Raw genomic sequence first — 19,394 nt, 5'->3', positions numbered from 1 at the left:
TTGACAAAAGAAAGAAACAGAGTGTATTTGCAGTCGTGTCTCTTCATCAATGTGACAGAATTTTTCTTCTCAAAAACAGAGTGTATAAACAACCAGTTAAAGCCCATCAGAAGCTCAGTCTTGGGTAGAACCTAGAAACCAAGTCTCGGGCATTCGGTAGAAGACTCAAGTAGAAACCGAGTGTCAAGCTACCCGAGACTCAGATACAAGCTCGGTGATCAGTCTTGTACCGAGCATGAACCAGAGTTTCAGTCCGGGAATGTACCCAAGTCTCGGTTTCTAGCTTCTACTTGAGACCCCAGTAGCTTTTACCTTAGTCTCGGTTTCTAAGTTGTCTCCTCATCAACGTAGCAGAATTTTCCCTCCCCCAGTAACTTTAAGAGAAGTTCGACATTCTTTCTAACTTCGCGATTTTCAAAATGAAATGGCAGTTATTATGGATTTCACTTTGGTCAGACAAACTCAGCCGTTTTAATGGAACGCATACTTGAGAGAGATCATTCCTGGTATGAGTCCTACCGGATTCTATTACCAAATGGATATCATGAAAATTTACCAATTCGCACAGAGAAAAAGGGGTCAATAACTACGAGAAGGCATTTTGCGTGCACAAGATATGCCCGTTTCTGCTCTTTGAGAGCCGAATTTTTTATGAACATCTCAATCAATAAAAGGAAAAAACGAACAGATGAAAAAATCTGGATGGTTTAAAAATGGTGTTCTGACCCGATTCTCACAATCTAACCGAGAAACAGGTCATTTTTCTACAGGCAAGTGAAAGATTCCCCTGGCCCCTGGGCTCTTAAGTGAACAAGTACATCCTGGGACTAAAACGCAGGTTTTTTCACCATAAAACAGCATTCACGTAATGGTATATTCAGTGTGACATGATCAGAGATAGAAACAGGAAAGAATATCAAGATATTGACATGAGTTTCCTCATCAATCGTTAAACTTGCAGACGGAGGTGGGCTACGGTGCTTTTTTATATATTTAAGGCCGCTGAGGCTTACCTCCGACCACCACCGTGATCAGCTGGATTGTTGTTCTCCATTAACCTTCCCACTTTGCCTAAGCTCTCCTTTTCTTCCTGAAAATGTGGTTTCTTCAAGCGTTTGCAGATTGCTGTCTTCTGAACGGAGTGCTTCAGGGGAATATGAGATGAGAGCAGCGGGGGCTATTTCCATACAAAAATGCCCAGCGATCGGACATTTACAATCCGGTTGCAGGGCATTTTTGCAAATGCCCTGGCAAGGAAATGAAAGCTTATTGAGCTTTCATTTCCTTGCTCTCCCTCCCCTGGTTCAGGAGCCAAGGAAAGCTTTCATTTCGTTATCAGGGCATTTTTATGGGCAACCAATAAGCTTTCATTTCCTTATCGGGGCATTTACAAAAATGCCCTGCGACCGGACGTAATGAGAAAAGCTACAGAAAGGCCAGTCGCTGGGCATCAGTTTCAGCTGTTCTCTCCAGCGATCTATATCTGATGTGGGACCACAAAAACGACCAAAGCGAAAAGGCTAATCGGTTCGGTTCGATTTTTCAAGAAAACCGAATCGAACGGAACCATTAAGGATGCCCCTTGAACCGAACTAAATTTGAACCGAACCGAAAAATCGATTTCGTTCGGATCAGTTTTTGGTTTCAAGTTCGTTAAGCAGAGAGAGAGAGGAGAGAGGAGAGAGAAGGGGAGAGAGAGGGCAAAATAGCCCTAAACCGAAGTGTTTATTTTAGTTCGGTTCGATCCAAACCGATCCGAACCGAACCGAAATAAACCGAACCGAAAAGAAAAATTGGTTTATTTTGATGATCCGAACCGAAACCGAACAGAAATACACAAAATTTTCGATTCGTATTTCGGTTCGGTTCTGACACCCCTATTCAGAGCAGACAACATGTACTTAGAGGCATAGTCAGTCATTGTAGACCCATCAAAAATAAAGATTTATTGCTAATAGTCATTAATCCTTTTTTTTTCTTTTGGACAGGGAATTTTTATCCCATATAATGGTATCTCAACATATCTCAACCGTTAATAAATGCTTTATTTACATGCATCTACGGTTGAGAATTGGTTAAAATGCCAATGGAAACACCTTCGAAGTAGAGGATCTTCATCCTCCTTTGTTATTTATGTTGGAAAAGTTTCATGATATTAATTTGGTAAATTAGTTTAGGTAAAACTCATGGCCAAAGTAATCTCTCTCCATAAGTTTTAGTACCTTTACAACTGCTTACTTATATGAGAAAAAAAGAATTATACTTAAGCTCCATCTATTTTACGAAAAATTAATGATTTGAAAAATATTTTCTTAAAAATGATCACTTGTATCACTTACAAAAAGAAATAAACAAAAAATATTTTTATTGCTCACGAAAATATTTACACATAAATTGTCAAGGGTTTTTCTAAAATCTCAAACTTTGAAAAAATGCGAAGAAGCCTCTCTATCCCATGCATGAGGAGACCTCACATTCACTAGCCACTATCCCATGCTCGAAGAGACTGCACATTAACTTTGTTGCTTTCTTTTGTTAAGATAAACTCTTTCTTCAATTTTGGCTTAGAGAACAGAAAAACTTTCAAATAAGGATATCAAGTGAATTTATTTTCTCAAAAAAATGATTCGAAGTGAATTTTATCTTAAATAAGGACCTGAAGTGGCTAGTCAATCTCAAATAAGGGCCTAAGCTCGCCAGCTGACTAAATGTTTGCCAGTAAACATTTTCTAGAGACTAAAATAGGGGCAGTTTTGTGCAAAATTTGCAATTTAGTAAAAAATAAGAAAATCCCCAACTTGAATTAGAATTAGGGATCTTACTTCAATTTTTCACGTTTTCTTCTTCCTCTTCGCCCTATCCTCAACCGTTTCGCGCTCGGTCCTCGCTGCTCCTTGCCCGATCCTCGTCTCTCGCCCTGAGCTTCAGTCTGTTGTCCGTCGTCATCTCTTCTCTCCCAAGTTCCGTCGTCCGCAAGCTTGAAGTCCATCGTCCTCGAGTTAAAGTCCTTTAGTGCCGCTTTTGCTCTCGTGCATATTTTCTTCTTCAGTGCCGCTCAGCTAAAGGAATTTGGTGCTACGTGAGGCTCCGGTGGTTGCTTTTCATGAACTCCGTCAGGGGCGGGAAGCATGGGGTTGAGCTCAAGCTCCGCCTTCACCGCCTAATCGCTGAAGAACAGGTACGAGAGATGCGGCAGTTGGTGTTTAGTTTAATGTAATCGTGCGATTTATATATCTTTGCGTAGTTAAGTATGCGCTCGAGCTCTCTCGCTTCGTATGGTAGTAACTGTATAAGGGTACGGGTTCACGGTGGTGTTCATCAACAAGATCGGGGGGTTCGCAATACAATCGTTGGGATTCTTCTTCATGACAGTGTTCATGTTCGCTTTGGCCATCCCTTACCACCACTGGACCTTGCCGGACAATCGAACGGGGTTTGGGATCATGTGCACGCTCACCTTCTTCTTATGTGTTTATTCTTCTTTTGACATTATTTTGACATGCGCTTATTCTCCTATTTCTTATTAGCGTCCCTAAATTTTTACATTATTTCCTTTTGGGCTTGTCATCCACTGGGCATTGGAAATAACCAAGTAAAAATATTTGTCAAATCGGACACACGAAATGAGGCCGAAAGCTTAAACTTATAATTTTGCTAAAAAAGACGTATAATGGGAATTCTTTTGATACTCGTATAATAGAAAAAATAGAAAATTAGAGTTTGAATACTATCATCTTCATCACAATTTTGATTTTTTTTTCTAAAGTATATGGATTTCCTTAATACGTGTTATACTCTTTAAATGGTATTTCCCTTTAATCATAGTGGCTAAGTTAAAACTCGAGGTCATCTCTTCCTATCCATTATTTAAATTCTATTTGAATTATGTGATTCAAAACATAAGTTGTTGAACACATCTCTTAAGAGCTTATATAAAAAAATTCAAAACATCACTTCCTCTCCATTATTTAAATTCCATTTGAATAAATTAAAGCTTATGAGCTTCTCTCTTATCTATTTTTTATAATAAAATTCAAATTGAGTGGAGTTTAGATAAAATTATTTCCAATTTTTATTTTCTTATAAATATACTTATTTTGATAGATATAAACTATATTTAAGTAAGTGGATTTCCAACGAAGAAAATAAAAATCAACATAACCTCAATATGTATGTTTCAAATAAATCAAGTTGCATACTCATTTTCTCAAATTTTTGCTAAGTTAAATAGACTACATCATTTATTTCGTTGTGTTGTGCTGAACTAAGGACTATATCATTTAAATAAAATTTGTATCATTCAAGAATGTCCTTATTTGAAAAAATGAGGGCATTTTAGGCTCTTATTTGAAACAATTTCCACTTCAAGCCTTTATTTGATAAAATGATGGCACTTCATTCAATAATGTACTTTATTCGTTGTTTAATAAGTTTTACTTAACGAAACAAATAATGCGATTCATTTCATTATCAGTTAAATATATTTGATTTAATTAAATAAAAGTTATGTCATTTAAATCAAAAAAATTATATCATTTAAGAATATAGTAAGAAATTACGTTTGAAACAAACTGTATGTTTAAGAACATATTTGAGATGCTTCTCCATATCTATCTTTTAAATTTTTAAAATCAATAAAGTATAGATGGTTAAATGATATTCAATAAACTAATTATCATTGGTCGAATGTGGCAATGCGACTAAATTATGCCATGTGTCTTACCATGTACCCACGTTATTTTTAAATTTAGATGTTTGGCAATACCATTCCCGGTGTCTTGCCATATAATATAACTCATTATTTTTTATTATGTTAATTTCATTTCGTATTTATCTCGAATGGATGGAGATATAGGAAATAAAACAAAATAACTATCAACAAGTTACACATAATTATTATTCATCGAGTTAATGTTTATGTAATTAATTAAATTGTATTATTAAATCAAGCGAATTAAATATAATATTTCACTGAATGTAGTAGATAAACTTTATGCCATGCTTGCTTTTATTGGGAAGCTCTATTCTTTTGTATATTACTATTTTACTTTAAAAGTTGTATCTTTTAAATTTTTTACTTAATTAATATTATTATCATCTTCAAACGAAGCAAGTTATTGGGTACTAAATCTTAAACTATGAGTTTAAAGGCAAATTTCCAAATAAAAGTCCGAAGTGTCCTCATTTTCTCAAATAAGAGCCTGAAAGTGAACTTTATCTCGAATAAAAGCATGAAGTGCTCTCATTTTCTCAAATAAGGAATTGAAATGAACTTTGTTTCAAATAAGGGTCAGAAATGGCTATATCGGTCTCAAAAAAAGGCTTGACCTCATGAGCTAGTAATGGCATTTTCGTCTTTTACTTTTTTGATTTTTTTGGTTTTTTTCTTTCTTTTTTCCTTTTCCTGTATTTTTCTTTCCTTAAAAAAACTCAAAAACTCAAAAAAAGGCTAAAACTTTAAAAAAAGAAACACACACACACAAGCCCTCCACCTCATCGCCGGTGGGGCAACAACGATGGCAAGCGGGATTGCCAGCCACAGGCTGGCCAACCAGCCCTCCCACCTGTATTTTTTTTTTTTAAAAAGAAAAACTTTATTATTATTTTTAATTTTTAATCTAATTTAACTAAAATTTAAGTTAAAATTGTTTTTGGATAAAAATGTCCTTGACTAGTCGGCGAGGTTAGGCCCTTATTTGAAACTATTATAGTCACTGCAGACCTTATTTGAAGCAAGGTCCACTTCAAGCCCTTATTTGAGAAAATGATGGCATTTCAAACATTTATTCGGAATTTTCCCTAGTTTAAATGGTTCCACATTGATTTTCTTTGGCCAACTACCAAAAAAAGAACGAGTATCGTCTCGAAAAAAGGACAAAAACTATAAGATACATATTATTGTAATTTTTTTGATAGAACATGGAAAAGTTCACATTTATATTATGATAAAATCTAAAGATGTTGTTATTACGAATCAACTATATCATAAAAGAGAGGGAAAATTTCATTTTGGTACCCAAAGTGGAAGCTTTTTTTCAATTTGGTACCCAAAGTGGACACAGTGTCAAATAAGAGCCTGAAGTGCTCAATTAATCTCAAATAAAAACCTAAAGTGCTCAATTAGTCTCAAATAAGGGCTTGGGTTCGCCGGCCAGTCAAATGCTCACCAGCCGGCAAGAAAGTTATTGTTTCGGCACTGGAACAATAATTTTTTATTTTTTTCTTTCTTTTTTTCTTTTTCTGTTTTTTTCTTTTCCTTGGCCGGCGGAGGGAAGAGAAGGAAAAAAAAAGAAAAGAAAAAGGAAAAGAAAGAAACAGAAAAAGAAAAAAAGAAAGAAAGAAATAATAAAAAAATAAAAATTATTGTTCCGGTGATGGAACAGTAACTTTCTTGTCGATCGGTGAGCATTTGATCGCCCAGCGAACCCAGGCCCTTATTTGAGACTAATTGAGCACTTCGGATCCTTATTTGAGACTAATCGGGCACTTCAGGCCCTTATTTGACACTATGTCCACTTTGGGTACCAAATTGAGAAAAAGCTTCCACTTTGGGTACCAAAACGAAATTTTCCCTAAAAGATATAACTAATTTGATTACATATATTATAAATATATTATCTGTGATAATCAAATTTCGTTAGTATTTCACGTTATCTGATAATAATAAATATAAAAAAACTAACATGCTCACTTGGGTAAACATCGGTAATATAATCGTATATTTGGGGCAAAAATTGATAATTAACGTGTTATATCATTAATTCCCCAATCCAAAGACCAAATCTCGTCTTCTTCTTCTTCCAATCCCGCCAATTTTTCGGCGACCGCCTCATAGAAAGTCTTTACCGTCATCACTGCAGAGAGAGAGAGAGAGAGAGAGAGAGAGAAAGAGAGAAGCGAAGGAAGAGCTCAGAAATGGAGTTCAACCTGAGCGGCAACGCCTTGAAGACCTTCGCTCGCTCCATCACCTGCCTCTCCCGCATCGGCAACGACCTCGCTATCCAAGCTTCTCCTTCCCAGGTCATTCCTTCGATTTCTTCTCCTTCTTCTCCGTCTCCGTCTCTCTCCCCCGCAGCTCCGGTCGAAAATTTCGCGCGTCGCGGCTGAAATCCATGCCGATCGTTCCTCGGCTTCATCCATCGAGTGAAAAAGCTGAGGAGTTGCTTCTTCGTGCGCCCTGACGAGCGATGCTTAGTTTAGATGCTATGCTATGCTGTTGTTAGGTCTTTGGCTCGTTGAGCTCGATACGGTGTCCGATTGACACATTTGAGAGTCGTTCCATCGATTGCCGAGTCTGTGGAGCTTTTGGCGGTGGATTCGAGGCAGAAGTTTGTTAACCTCGGTTGCGATTGGCCCTGTCGACGATTATTAGAACTCGACGTGCATAAAAATCTGAAGTGACTGAATGAATCTAATACCGTTGATGGGGTGATTCAAAGTCATTATATCATAAGATTAAGGCAATTCACTGCTATAACCAGGAAAACTATCAGTGGTACTCGCGGAAAATGTGGAATAGTGAATCCATAGGAGGAAAACCCTATGGATAACCTTCTATGGTCGCTGCTATTCTGTCTTGCTGGTCTTTCTAGTTACTTTGATGGTGTTATATGGAGTTTTGCAACACTCAATAAGTGAAAGCACGATTGCACTCCCTAGCATCTCTTATGTGACCATACTTTGCATGACTTCCTTTTGCCTCATTGCATTTAATTACCAAATAACAATGTAAGTTCCAAGTTGTAACTTGTAAGCTCATGTTTGGCACTTGGCATCATTTGATTTGAAATTAGGATATAAATAGTACTGATCTATGTACAAATATCACCTTCTTACTTGTATATATCAGATTAAGATTCTCATATTCGTATTCTACCTCCAGCTTTCCTTTCACGCACTCAATTCGTCAAGATCTGCCTATCAAATGATTACCTTCAAGCCAGACCTCTTTGATGTGTTTACAGTATCTGGCGCACAGGTTCAATGCAGCGTGCTTCTAAAGGTATATTGTCGCTGCTCATCTTTGTAGTATATTTGCTAGTTTATAGTTGTAAGCAACTTACAAACACTTACAAAGTACTCTATGCAGGCTGTCTGTTATGTCCTTAGAACACCTATTACAAACATTGATTACTTGAGCGTGCAATTACCAGACATCAATGCATCAAAAGTTCAATGGGCTCTGCAGTGCTTCAATGGTAAAGACCTTTCAGTTGTGTGTGTGGTGCTCTGAATTCATTATGTTGGAAATGGTGTATTTGATGGTTAAGATTGTAAGCTTGTGGCACGGATGGAAAAGCTAGCGGATTCCTTTTTCCCCCTAAAAATAATCTCGCTCCAATTCTATTGAAAAACAGCAGAAATGAAAGTCTTGAACTGACATGTTCATTGAGAGAAAATGACTTTAAAATGCTGTGAGAAGCATTTATACGTCATGTCATATGTGTCCACGGAGACGAACTTTTCTAATTTCTCATCATGTAAAAGCAGCATGAGCTCTGTCAAACGGATATTGCAGTGGCCCAATATTACCTATGAAGCCAACGAATTTAGAATAAAGAGACGGGGAAGTTATGTTAAAAATTAGATTCCAATGTCTACCGCTTTTACTTCTTTTTTATTTGGCCACTTACCATTTTAAGTCTTTGACTCAGTCATGCTAACTACATACTATTCAGTACGTTATCTAACTGCAATATAAATTGGAATGTGGCACCTGTCAAACCAGCATTAATTTGATAAGAAGCTGCACCATGCAGAGATACATGTTAATCTCACTGTGCCAACTGTTAGTTTTTGTTCATGCATATGTGATGTTGTCATATGTCTGCAGGCATTAAGAAAACATACTGGATTACTTGCAATGTTGACCCCGACATACAACAATTATCTCTGGATAGGAGAAGATACCCAAGCAATTTTGTAGTGAGGCCTCGTGATCTGAACAGATTGCTTGCAAATTTTCAGTCATCCCTTCAGGAAATTACTATCATTGCAACGGAACGCAACTCCGATCCTTCTGATGCTACAAGTGAACCCTAGATGCCCTCTCTTCTCTCTTTCTTCCCCCCAAGCATTTCTTTATTCTCTCCCCTTTCTCTCTCATCCCTTTTTTCCCAACCACTCGAGAGGGGGAGGATTACAACCAGTCAGCCATGTGTGGGATGCTGTCCCTAATGCAGGACAACAACCCCTATTAGGCCCCCTTAATTACACACGCGCCATTGGTTTTTTTTGTGGCCATTGGTGTTTGTAGCTTAGTGGCGAGCTAGACACGCCATTGAATTTTTTTTTTTGTAAAAGCTTAGCTGGGATTTCAAAAGGTCAAAGCCTAGGCCACTATCGTGAATAAGTGGGAGAAAAAAAACGGAAATTCGGACACGTAAAAGGACTTTAGTGTGCGGTGGTGCCAAGTTAATTTGTTCACATTGCATGATTAGTTTCGAATTTGGATTGATTTCTCTCGTATTGGTCGTTATAAGAATTCCTTACACCTTGTAAGGAGGAGAATGACCTAGTAAAGGGCGGAATTCGATTCACATTAAAAAGTCGGTCCATATATATTTCTCATTCTATAATGTCTAGGATCGAGCGAGCTTATTCAATTTCAATGCACTTCTTTTCATATTCATCTAATGGAGTTTAGAAAGTCCCCGCCCCTTTCCTTTTCATATGCGGCTACCAATTAAGGTCCGCATTGGCGGTTCGGGACAGAATTTCAAACCCTCCCCAGTGGCAATCCCGTAATTAACACCCGAACCCAAGCCCGGAAATTCAACTCCTCCCCAGTCTTATAAGGGTTGCCCCCTCTCTAGCCTTCGTTCTGTGTCTTTCAGCTTCACCCACGGCAGAAGAAGAAGAGCAGAAGAGCCAGCCTCTCTCATCTCCCATTCCACCCAACAAACAAATACTTCTACACAGAGAGAGAGAGAGAGAGAGAGAGAGAGAGAGAGAGAGAGAGAGCATCTGTTCATCTTCCAAGCAAGACCCAGAAGCAGAGGAACTCAAGAAATCACTCCTTCACTCATTCAAGCAAGTACCCAGAAACCAAAAGCAACTGTCGAGATGGCCAGCAACTTCTCTCCGTCGCCGCGGTCCTCTCTGTTCCTGATCTCGGCCGTCGTCCTGGCGAGCCTCCTCGTCACCGCCGCCCACGGCGGCGGCGTCGGTGTCGGGGTCGTCGGCGAGCGCGGCCACCACCTGGGGTGGGCCGGCGCCGCCAGATCGCGGTGCGAGGGGTCGATAGCCGAGTGCCTGGCGGAGGGCGGCGAGGGGGAGTTCGATCTGGACTCGGAGTCGAACCGGCGCATCCTGGCGACGACCAAGTACATCAGCTACGGCGCGCTGCAGAGGAACACCGTGCCCTGCTCCCGGCGCGGCGCGTCGTACTACAACTGCCAGACCGGCGCCAGCTCCAACCCTTACTCCCGTGGGTGCAGTGCCATCACAAGGTGCAGGGGCTGAATCATTATTCCTCATAAATTTTTTATTTTTTTCCTATTTTTTTGGGCTTTTTTCTCTCTCTTTTTTTGTTCTCATTTGTTGGGTTTTGATGGAGCTCATTAATTGTCATACGTTGTTGGGAAAGACAGAGAGAGTCTGGAGGGCAGTCTGTGTGGTGATTCTGATGGAAATATTGTGGGTATAAACGAGACGCATCTGTGAAAGATTGTTGCTTTCATCGTCTTTTTTTTCATTTCTTGTTTTTGAATTTTCCATGCTCATTTGTTGAATAACTGCGCCACATAAAGAAGATTAATAACTGTTCTTGGACCTCTACTCCATGGAGGATTAGACAAGATAGTAGTAGGTGTACCAACTGATGAAGCTGTCTTCTGCTGCTAGTGGCGAGCAATTTCCACCTTGCTGCACTGCAATCTGTGAGTCCTCTGTTTTAGCAATCATCTGGTGAAACTGTCTCTTTTCCCCTCTCTTATACCAAGATCTCATCCATTTTCCTCCACCCACAGAGCAAGAAAACTCATTAACGACTTCATCCTCAATGAATTCTCCTCCACCCACCAAAGCAAGGGGGAAAAGTTCTGAAATTTTTCTTGGGTTCTTTCAACTTTGGTAATTAGTTAATTTGGTTATACTTTTTGGGTATGTTGGATGATCTTTCCCCTTGTTCTCTGTGATCCTTGCTTGTCTTTGCATGCATTGTCCATGTTTTGCAAGAGGGGCTTTGAAATAATTGAGGGCTGTTGTTGTCAAAAGGAACATCTAAAAGAAGTCTCACCAACCGCCCCGATAGTGTTTTATCATGTGCTGTCTTTTGATTCTTGATTTGGGGAAAAGAAGGAAAAGAAAAAGGAAAAAGGTGTACCATATGTCAGGCACCTTTTATGTCCATTTTCATTTTGTTGGACCTTCAATAATTGGTATCAAAGCATATATGTATCTATATTTATATATCGACTTAAAATAAGGTGAAAATAATAGTTCCGATTTTACTCCTTATTTATTTATTTATTTTTAATAATTTTTTGGGCATGCCTTTTCGTTTAATTGATTTTATGGAGTCCATAGCAATGCCAGGCTGTCCTGTCATTTGGAAAATCTTTTCGGGTTCAAGTCTTCCACGTGAACTGTCTATAATCGGTGTCATATATATAATAATCGACTATACTATAGTAACGCGGAAAAAAAAGATAATAAAGATCATCTGAAGAAAATATTATTTTTATTATCGCAAGCGCGTTTTTTTTCTTTGTTGTCGTCATAGTCAGATAAATTTCATGGTATCGAAGGAGGCAAAGTATAAACACAAGTCGGAAGCAAAATGAGTCGGGAGTGCAAGAAAGGTACTCATCGCGAGGAGAACGATGGATCGATTCCTTATGATTTAGGGACGATCCTCGAGGAAACACTCGATAGATTTTTTCTTGTCGCGCTCTTTCAATTTAAGCTTTCGTGAATGTGAATTCTCGTGCTGTTAATGAATGACATGGTCCACCCGCAATCACCATTTCGGATTTTGCTTATTAACAAAAAATGCTGGCCGTGGTCCCCGTATGCTACGTGCGCTTTGCAAGACATAGGGAAGCCTAATAAATGATCTATCTCAATCCTAATAATGATCTATCTCAATCTTATTTTTGAGATGCGTTTTTTTCTTTTCCTCTTTGGCTTTGCCAAATTGCCGTGTTGAAAATCTTGGCAAGTTGCTTTACACGAAACGTAGGGGAAAACCCATGTGGCCATAATGCACGGGCGAGATCGACAAATTGTCATCAAATGGGTGGGACAAGAAGGTCAACAGGTCGTGATATGGAAAATTGCAAAAGCTAAAATCTTATGAACCGATGGGGATAGGCCACCGACACAGCTACGGTGAGGTCTTATGCTCACCAAGAGAATTTTCGCGTGAGTCGAGAACTACTCAGTTCATCCGCAAAATATACGAATCCGTCGCCGCAGCTCTACCGGCGTGGCGTGCCGGAAATTTCTCCGTATGAAGTGGTCAGATGGTCGAATTATAAAGTTGGAAATCGCTCGCGATACGGTTTGAATTGGCGATGGCGTGAAAGATGATGTGATCCCTTTACCGCTTGATTACCACTCTATCCCTTGATCGGGATTCTTCCGCCTTTTATTGGCATGGAAATGAGAGAGAAGAGACGTGAAAAAGCACAGGAACTTGATGCAATTAGCCAAAATAAAAGAAGGAAAAAAACATAGAGTACTCTGATAAATAGATGTCTTATCTTAAAAACATAAACGCGAAAGTGGCTAAAAGTGAATACTCAGCAAGTCGTGGAGAGCTCGAGATGATGGGTTGTTTTATCAACTTATGACATACGCAAATGACAGGTGTAAATTATGAGAAGACTTGCTTACCACGGACTCTTGAGTGGCCCGGCCAAGTAAGTATCCGCTAGTTCTAAATTTTGCATTGCCGTGATTTGATTGAAGTCCTCGGGTGGTCTAACAAACACCCAGCGTCATCGAAAAGAGTACAAAACAAGTTTAGTCATTTGTTGTGTAAATTATTGCACCTATGTCAATACAGTCCCAATCTTTTTAGTTTGACCAATTTAATCCTAAACCTTTGAAAAAATTTGCCAATTGAGTCGTTCCGGCCAGTTTTGACCGAAGATCGCTGACGTGGACGTCGACCAGCCAAGTTTTCACTTTTTCTTTCCTTTCATTTTGGCTGGCGAGGGCCTTTGCGCCCACGCCTATCGCCTACAGCAAACAAGGCCGCGATAGCCTCACCTAGGGCATTCACGTCCAATGAGGGCCGACCCCAGATCTGGCAAGGGCCATTGCGCTCTCACTTGTGACTAGTGTGGGCCCACGCCTAGGTTAGCTTGACACAATGATAAAAAAATGGGAAGAAAAAAATTATAAAAATTATCCATGTCAGCGTCAGTTTTGCCGCATAGGAAGACTGGTATCCACGTTAGTCATTTCCACCCAAAATTGGTCGGAACGACTCGATTGACGAGGTGTCAAAATATCTATGACTAAATTGACCGAATTAAAAAGGACTATGATTGAATTAGCACAAGTGCAATCAGTTTAGAACTTTTTTCGTGATTTTGCCGAACTGAAAAATGCTCGAGCTCAGAGCCGCTCGAGTCACCCTAAGGAAAAACAATATTTCGTATAAGTTTTATAATTAGCTTTATTTGACTCGAAGGATTTGAAAAGTTGGACTTCAAGTTAGAAGCCAAACACCCCCAAAACCTTGTATACAATACGAGCTTTTAATAATCGAGGTCGATTTATAATGTTCTTCTTCTTCTTCATAGTCCCGTTTTAAATCAGACCATTCTCCTTTTCGCTTTGAGTAGCTTTCTAGCATCGAGCGCCGATCCGACCCGAAACCCCGAACGGAGGCCCATCGCCGAAACTCACACGGGCCTCCAAACCCACTCCCTCCACCGACCCGGCCCGACCCGGGAATTCTCCATCCGTGAGCCTGCCGAGCCCACGAGCTGGTAGATTCCGTTGCCAATCTCTCTCTCTCTAGCAAAACCAGAGAAGAAGAAGAAGAAGGAAGCGGAGGAAGAAGAAGCAGCAGCAGCAGCAGCAGCTCGAAGAATTACCGCCGGACGAGAATGGCCGCGAGCCTGCAAGTCGCCATGGCCTCTCTAATCCCGCCTTCGACCTCGTCGCCCATCGGAGGAGGAAGGAGGAGAGGAAGGAGCGTCGACGGCGCCGGCGCCGCCGCTGGGGCCGTCCGCTGTTCCGCAATCAGCTCCAAGAGCTCATCCAAGCTCCCCCTGCCGCCAATCAACCCTAAGGACCCCTTCCTGTCGAAGCTGGCCTCCGTCGCCGCGGCCTCGCCGGAGTCGCTGCTCGACCGCCCCACCGTGAGCTCCGACACGCCCCCGTATCTGGACCTGTTCGAGTCCCCGACGCTCATGGCGACGCCTGCTCAGGTGAGTGAGCGAGGGAGCGAGCGAGCTTGACTCGGCGAGTTCTCTCGTTCGTTTTCTTTGTCCTAGTTCGAGGATTGCTCGGTCGATTGGAATTGCTCGAGGGAGCGAAAACTGCTGCGTTTCCTTAATTGATATAGCGGGCAAGTTCTTCTGAGACGGCATACGTAATTGCTTGGTGGATGAGTGCGTTATTGAGCGAATTATGTGACTGTAACTATGCCATTATCGAGTTTATTTTGCGCTATTTTGTTTCGTTTTTTCCGGTAAGCATAATAGATAGCAATACACGGTCTTATGTGGATTTGTTCTGCTCAGAGAAGCTTGGTTCTTCGCCTCAGGTAGTGGAGCTCACTTGGAGAGTTAATTTGTGGTTGAGTTTGAGAATTGCTCGGTTACGTTCCATCGTTGTGGCTTTTTGTAACTATTATCGTTTTGTACATTCAGAAGATACCGAAGTATCATTTATCAAGACATTTAGGACAGTAATTCTGGCAAAAGATATTATATATGGTGCTGCCATAGTGGTTTAAGGTCAACAGTGCACGAAATCAAGAGTGGTTTCATCATTTTTGGTATGTAGAAGTGAGAGTGTTGACAGCGCTCTTAAGAGTGTTGGTTTTGGTTTGACTTGAAAAGATTCTTGGTCGATTGAATGTCATGGAGCGCACGTTGCGAACTCAGTTGTTTAAGCCAAATTTGAAAATTTGAGATTTTCAAACAATCTTACTCAGACCAAACTGAGAATGTCAATGAAATAGTGGGATGACTTTATGAGCATCGTGTCATGAAATAATTTGGAGAGTGTTATTGGTTTTTCTTCAGCTGTAAGCGTCCACTCTCAATTGTTCATAACTCATAGTTTCTGGCTTTTATGCGATATAATGATGTCTGTACTAGGGGGAGAGCTCAGTCTCATTGAGTGAATTTTGTTATTTAACTATTTGCTCTTTTTAGTCAAAGTGAAAATATCAGTTTTTGAGACTCAGTGAATTGGTTTTTAGAGGATCGGTTTCCATTGCGTGACGATGTTTTTTATCAGGTGGAGAGGTCAGTTTCGTACAATGAGCACCGACCGAGGAGGCCTCCACCAGATTTGCCTTCACTGCTTCTCCATGGAAGAATCGTTTACATTGGCATGCCGGTAAGCATTTCTCATTAAATTGTCAGCATTTGTCTTCTTTTAAGCCGTTCAGTCTGGAAACACTTACTGCATCATGCCTAATGCGAAAATTGATACAGAATTAGCATGAAATGATCAGAGAAGCCAGTGGAATGTGAAGGAGTGTCTATAACTTCTAGAAAGGATGCTAATCAGGGCAAGGGAAAATGGAAATTGAGGCATGTGTTGAAAGAGAACTCTTTTTTTTTTTTCGCGCACTTGATTGGAATCTACAGATGATCTTATCATGTTTTGTTAGCTCCTGCTAGAAATAGTATCTTCTCTTTTTCCTCATTAGGAAACTGCTGTTTGCCTGTGGCCAGTCGACAATAACTGCTATCACCTTCTTCACTCCCCCACCCAAAAAAAACATGACTACTATGTCTTACAGCCGCTTGTTTGTTCAGAAGTAGATGATGTCTTTTTGAAATCGCTTATTTGCTAAAGTTACTAGAACTTTTCACCTGCTAATTGGCATTGATGTCAACTGCATTTTCTACGTCCCTATTTATTCTGTCTTTTCTTGCTTTTGGCAAGTCTCAGCTCCACCTCTTGTTGGTCTTTTAGACAGAACTAACCATTTACTGTTTCTCAGTTGGTGCCTGCAGTCACAGAGCTTGTAGTTGCAGAATTGATGTACTTGCAATGGATGGATCCAAAAGAACCAATATATCTTTACATAAATTCTACTGGAACAACCCGTGATGATGGTGAGACGGTGAGCTTCCATCTTTGTAGTGACTGATTTCGTACTGAATGTTCAAGCTTGTGAATGGTCAAGACCTGACCTTAGCAAAGATACAAGCTAAGTGGTAAGGGAAAACAGTTTATTTCGTTAGAACTTTGTTTTGAAATTACAATATTGCTTTGCAGGTGGGCATGGAGACCGAGGGCTTTGCCATTTATGATGCATTGATGCAACTAAAGAATGAGGTGAATTTTCTTACAATATGCATCTATGTCTGTGAACACTTCTGGTGACTTTCCAGTTATTACAGTAGGTACTTGATTAAATGGGGGTGATGCTTGGTGATGATTTTGGCTTCGTACTGCTTATTGAAGCTTAAAAATCTATGGATCACCTTGTTTTGTCCATATACTTTCAGTGAATTTTACACTTGGATCTAAGAAAAAGTTTTGAGAAGTGAAGCGTTCATATTTTCTCTCGTTAATTTTTTAAAATATGCAGATACATACGGTTGCCGTAGGTGCAGCTATAGGACACGCCTGTCTGCTACTTGCTTCAGGATCTAAGGGTAAAAGGTTTATGATGCCACATGCCAAAGGTGCGTTGGTATTGTGTTGTCATCTGCTATGCTATGCTCTTGTCCTTTTCTTGTCTGATGTCAACATAATATCGTTTCAGCGATGATCCAGCAACCTCGCGTCCCATCCTCTGGATTGATGCCAGCCAGCGATGTTCTTATCCGTGCAAAAGAGGTATCTAGCACTGTTCTATTGAGCTATACATATCCATAATGGACGTTCTGCTACTTGATAAGAAATGTATAAAATGTGTTGACTTGGAACTCGGCACATAGTCTCTATTTATGATGTTCATGTTGCTTCTGATGATTTTGTAGGTGATAACCAACAGGGATACTCTTGTAAAGCTTTTGGCTAAGCACACTGGGAATGTGAGCTCTCTCTCTATCTCTCTATCTCTCTATGCATATGTTAATGGGCAAGAGAGTAACTAATGCTGCATCTGAATCACTCTAGTCCGTAGAGACTGTAGCCAATGTCATGAGAAGACCTTATTACATGGACGCCACTAAGGCCAAAGAATTTGGTGTCATTGACAAGGTGAGACATCGTTGAGGGTATTAACGGTGTCTTTTAACGATCGTGCTCGTAGTGTGGACTTATCAGAGGTTGCAATTTTGGTTTTTCAGATTCTTTGGCGTGGTCAGGAGAAGATAATGGCAGATGCAGCCCCTCCTGAAGAGTGGGACAAGAATGCTGGCATTAAAGTTGTAGATGGATTCTAAAATTTTTCCAATTTTCAGATGGACGATTTTATGTGAGTTCCTGACTCCACAAAACTACACACGTCGTTTATGTCTAGCCAGATGAATTGCCATGGCAAAGCGCATAGACATTTCAAACTTCGCCTAGAGAATTACAATTATGTGATTCCTTGCTGCATGTTAAGAACCTATTTCTTAATAATCTACTTCCATTTCTTCATCGGGTTATATTCTTCCGAAGGACAATACTCCTTTATGCAGAGCATTCTTATCGATAGACAATATCATAATGTTGGAGAGAATTATGGTTATGGCAGGATTGATACCCTTATATTTGGATAAAGAAATAGTTTTGCTTATACAAGCAGATAGCTGTAGGAAATCTGGTGAGTCTGGTAGGATATATTTTTTTTAATCCTTTTTTCCGGTTTATGTGCCAGTTTTGTTGTTCTATTATTGGTGTAGTTCTTTGTTTTTCTTTCAGTAATATATGAAATGAATGACTGAAGGGGTCATACTCGTGGAATTTCTGTCGACACATTTGGTTCCATTTTATATTTCTTTGTTTATCTATTATTTAGTTGTCCTATTATTAGTGTTGCATCATTGTTTTAATTCCTTTGTTCAGTGCAGGAAACTGTGCAATAAGGAACTATGCATACTAAACTCAACTATGGAGCATCCCTGCAGGAGAATAACTGCCGTTTGTAATTAGCAGCTCTCCTGGAAATTTTCGACGTGTTGATCATATGACGATCATATGGACAGTTCGCCAGTGCACGAACAACAGATCGTGGATAGCGCATATAATTAGTTTCATTTTAGCTTCAAATGGGGTATTAGTTGGCCTGTAACAATGCTTCAGCCTATTGAATTCTTTTTCGTTTCTTCGGCCGGTTGTGCATTATGGTCCTGATTTTCGCCTGTCGCTGGGCATTTCGACTTCATTACGAAATTCATGAGCTGTAGGATTTCATAGCAGGTAAGCGCTCTTATAAATGGATTGCTCATTAATCGTACCCCTTTATGGTGCGATATCGACTTTAACTAGGTCTTTGAGGAGGATTGGATGTGTATGTTTGAACTTTTGATTCAGTAAGGACTGAAATAGAAATTCGCAGCTAAAAAAAGATAATTTGGTTTAGATCATGTTTGTGTCACGGGTTTATCTTACCCGTACGGCCTAAAAACTTTCTTCGCAAGTCAGTCTTACCTGCTCATACTCACAAGGATCTTTAGAGGGAAACACTAGAGGAGATTCTAGATTAGTCATGGTCATTCGTTCAGGAAACCTCGAGAACGATTCGTTTTCGTGGGCCGTGACACTTGCCTATGCTTGTCTAGATAGATTTTACTTTATTTTTTTGCTCAAATTAAAATTTGTGACTGACCCACCTAACTCGACATATCTGGAATTGTGGTAATATATGAAACCTGTTTTGCGATAAACTTTTCGAATGATTAGGTTGCGCGAATGTAGAGTAAAAAATGCGAACTTACGAAAGGTAATTTGAGAAAACAGCCACATTCATAAATAGTTATCCACGAAATAATGGAAGTCTCTTGCACAAAATGCTCAATACATTGTAAAGAAACTATGTTGTCAACTTTATTAAAAATTTGTGTAGCTTTTCCGAGGGAGGGTCGGTCGAACAGCGTTTTCTAAATCGAGGACCACCCCCGCGCCTTTGAGCCGTTCCGTAGCTCCCAATTGCAGCAAAGCCGAAATCCCCCCCGCGAGCAGGGACCGGCCTCTCGGATGAACGGACGAGATGCCGCGTCTCCACCGTAGCAACGCTGAGCCGGCTCACGGAACAAAAATATATTCAGAATCAGAGTAACTGTGAGGAGAGAGCTCGTTTGGGAACTCACTCA

The 19,394-nt window shown here is 40.1% G+C and overlaps 3 protein-coding genes across 5 annotated transcripts; all 3 read left to right on the top strand.

The window, feature by feature from the left end:
- The first annotated feature begins 6,851 nt into the window (after window positions 1-6,851).
- LOC115694167 (uncharacterized) lies at window positions 6,852-9,042 on the top strand. Its single transcript, XM_030621286.2, has 4 exons — window positions 6,852-7,020; window positions 7,883-8,002; window positions 8,090-8,198; window positions 8,834-9,042. Exons 1-4 carry the CDS (start codon window positions 6,916-6,918, stop codon window positions 9,040-9,042), a joined length of 543 nt encoding a protein of 180 aa, XP_030477146.1. The 5' UTR covers window positions 6,852-6,915.
- A 700-nt stretch (window positions 9,043-9,742) lies between these two features.
- Window positions 9,743-10,683, top strand: LOC115694171 (rapid alkalinization factor-like). Its single transcript, XM_030621290.2, has one exon. The coding sequence runs from the start codon at window positions 10,066-10,068 to the stop codon at window positions 10,462-10,464; it is 399 nt and encodes a 132-aa protein (XP_030477150.1). The 5' UTR covers window positions 9,743-10,065; the 3' UTR covers window positions 10,465-10,683.
- Window positions 10,684-13,971: 3,288 nt separating this feature from the next.
- LOC115694174 (ATP-dependent Clp protease proteolytic subunit-related protein 3, chloroplastic) lies at window positions 13,972-18,410 on the top strand. 3 transcript variants are annotated; one of them, XM_030621295.2, is made up of 10 exons: window positions 13,972-14,390; window positions 15,430-15,531; window positions 16,145-16,267; window positions 16,423-16,482; window positions 16,739-16,835; window positions 16,916-16,989; window positions 17,133-17,186; window positions 17,272-17,355; window positions 17,445-17,572; window positions 18,210-18,410. In XM_030621295.2, exons 1-9 carry the CDS (start codon window positions 14,067-14,069, stop codon window positions 17,538-17,540), a joined length of 1,014 nt encoding a protein of 337 aa, XP_030477155.1. In that variant the 5' UTR covers window positions 13,972-14,066; the 3' UTR covers window positions 17,541-17,572; window positions 18,210-18,410. The 3 variants fall into 3 exon arrangements, with proteins under 3 accessions (XP_030477155.1, XP_030477154.1, XP_030477153.1); XM_030621294.2 differs by having other exon boundaries at window positions 18,153-18,410; XM_030621293.2 differs by having other exon boundaries at window positions 18,148-18,410.
- The last annotated feature ends 984 nt before the right edge of the window (window positions 18,411-19,394 follow it).

This window comes from Syzygium oleosum, unplaced genomic scaffold, assembly GCF_021117445.2.
Source record: "Syzygium oleosum isolate NSW1041296 unplaced genomic scaffold, Sole_v2.1 Sole_v2.06, whole genome shotgun sequence".
Taxonomy (NCBI): Eukaryota; Viridiplantae; Streptophyta; class Magnoliopsida; order Myrtales; family Myrtaceae; genus Syzygium; species Syzygium oleosum.
Note: the sequence above shows the minus strand (reverse complement) of the source record. Positions and strands in the feature narration are given on the sequence as shown.

Coding starts and splice junctions, on each gene's coding strand:
- LOC115694167 (XM_030621286.2), top strand. CDS start 6,916: ATGGAGTTCAACCTGAGCGGCAACGCCTTGAAGACCTTCGCTCGCTCC. Junction 7,021..7,882: donor TCCAAGCTTCTCCTTCCCAG/GTCATTCCTTCG, acceptor TTCTACCTCCAG/CTTTCCTTTCACGCACTCAA. Junction 8,199..8,833: donor GGCTCTGCAGTGCTTCAATG/GTAAAGACCTTT, acceptor ATATGTCTGCAG/GCATTAAGAAAACATACTGG.
- LOC115694171 (XM_030621290.2), top strand. CDS start 10,066: ATGGCCAGCAACTTCTCTCCGTCGCCGCGGTCCTCTCTGTTCCTGATC.
- LOC115694174 (XM_030621295.2), top strand. CDS start 14,067: ATGGCCGCGAGCCTGCAAGTCGCCATGGCCTCTCTAATCCCGCCTTCG. Junction 16,483..16,738: donor TGATGCAACTAAAGAATGAG/GTGAATTTTCTT, acceptor TAAAATATGCAG/ATACATACGGTTGCCGTAGG. Junction 16,990..17,132: donor TTCTTATCCGTGCAAAAGAG/GTATCTAGCACT, acceptor ATGATTTTGTAG/GTGATAACCAACAGGGATAC.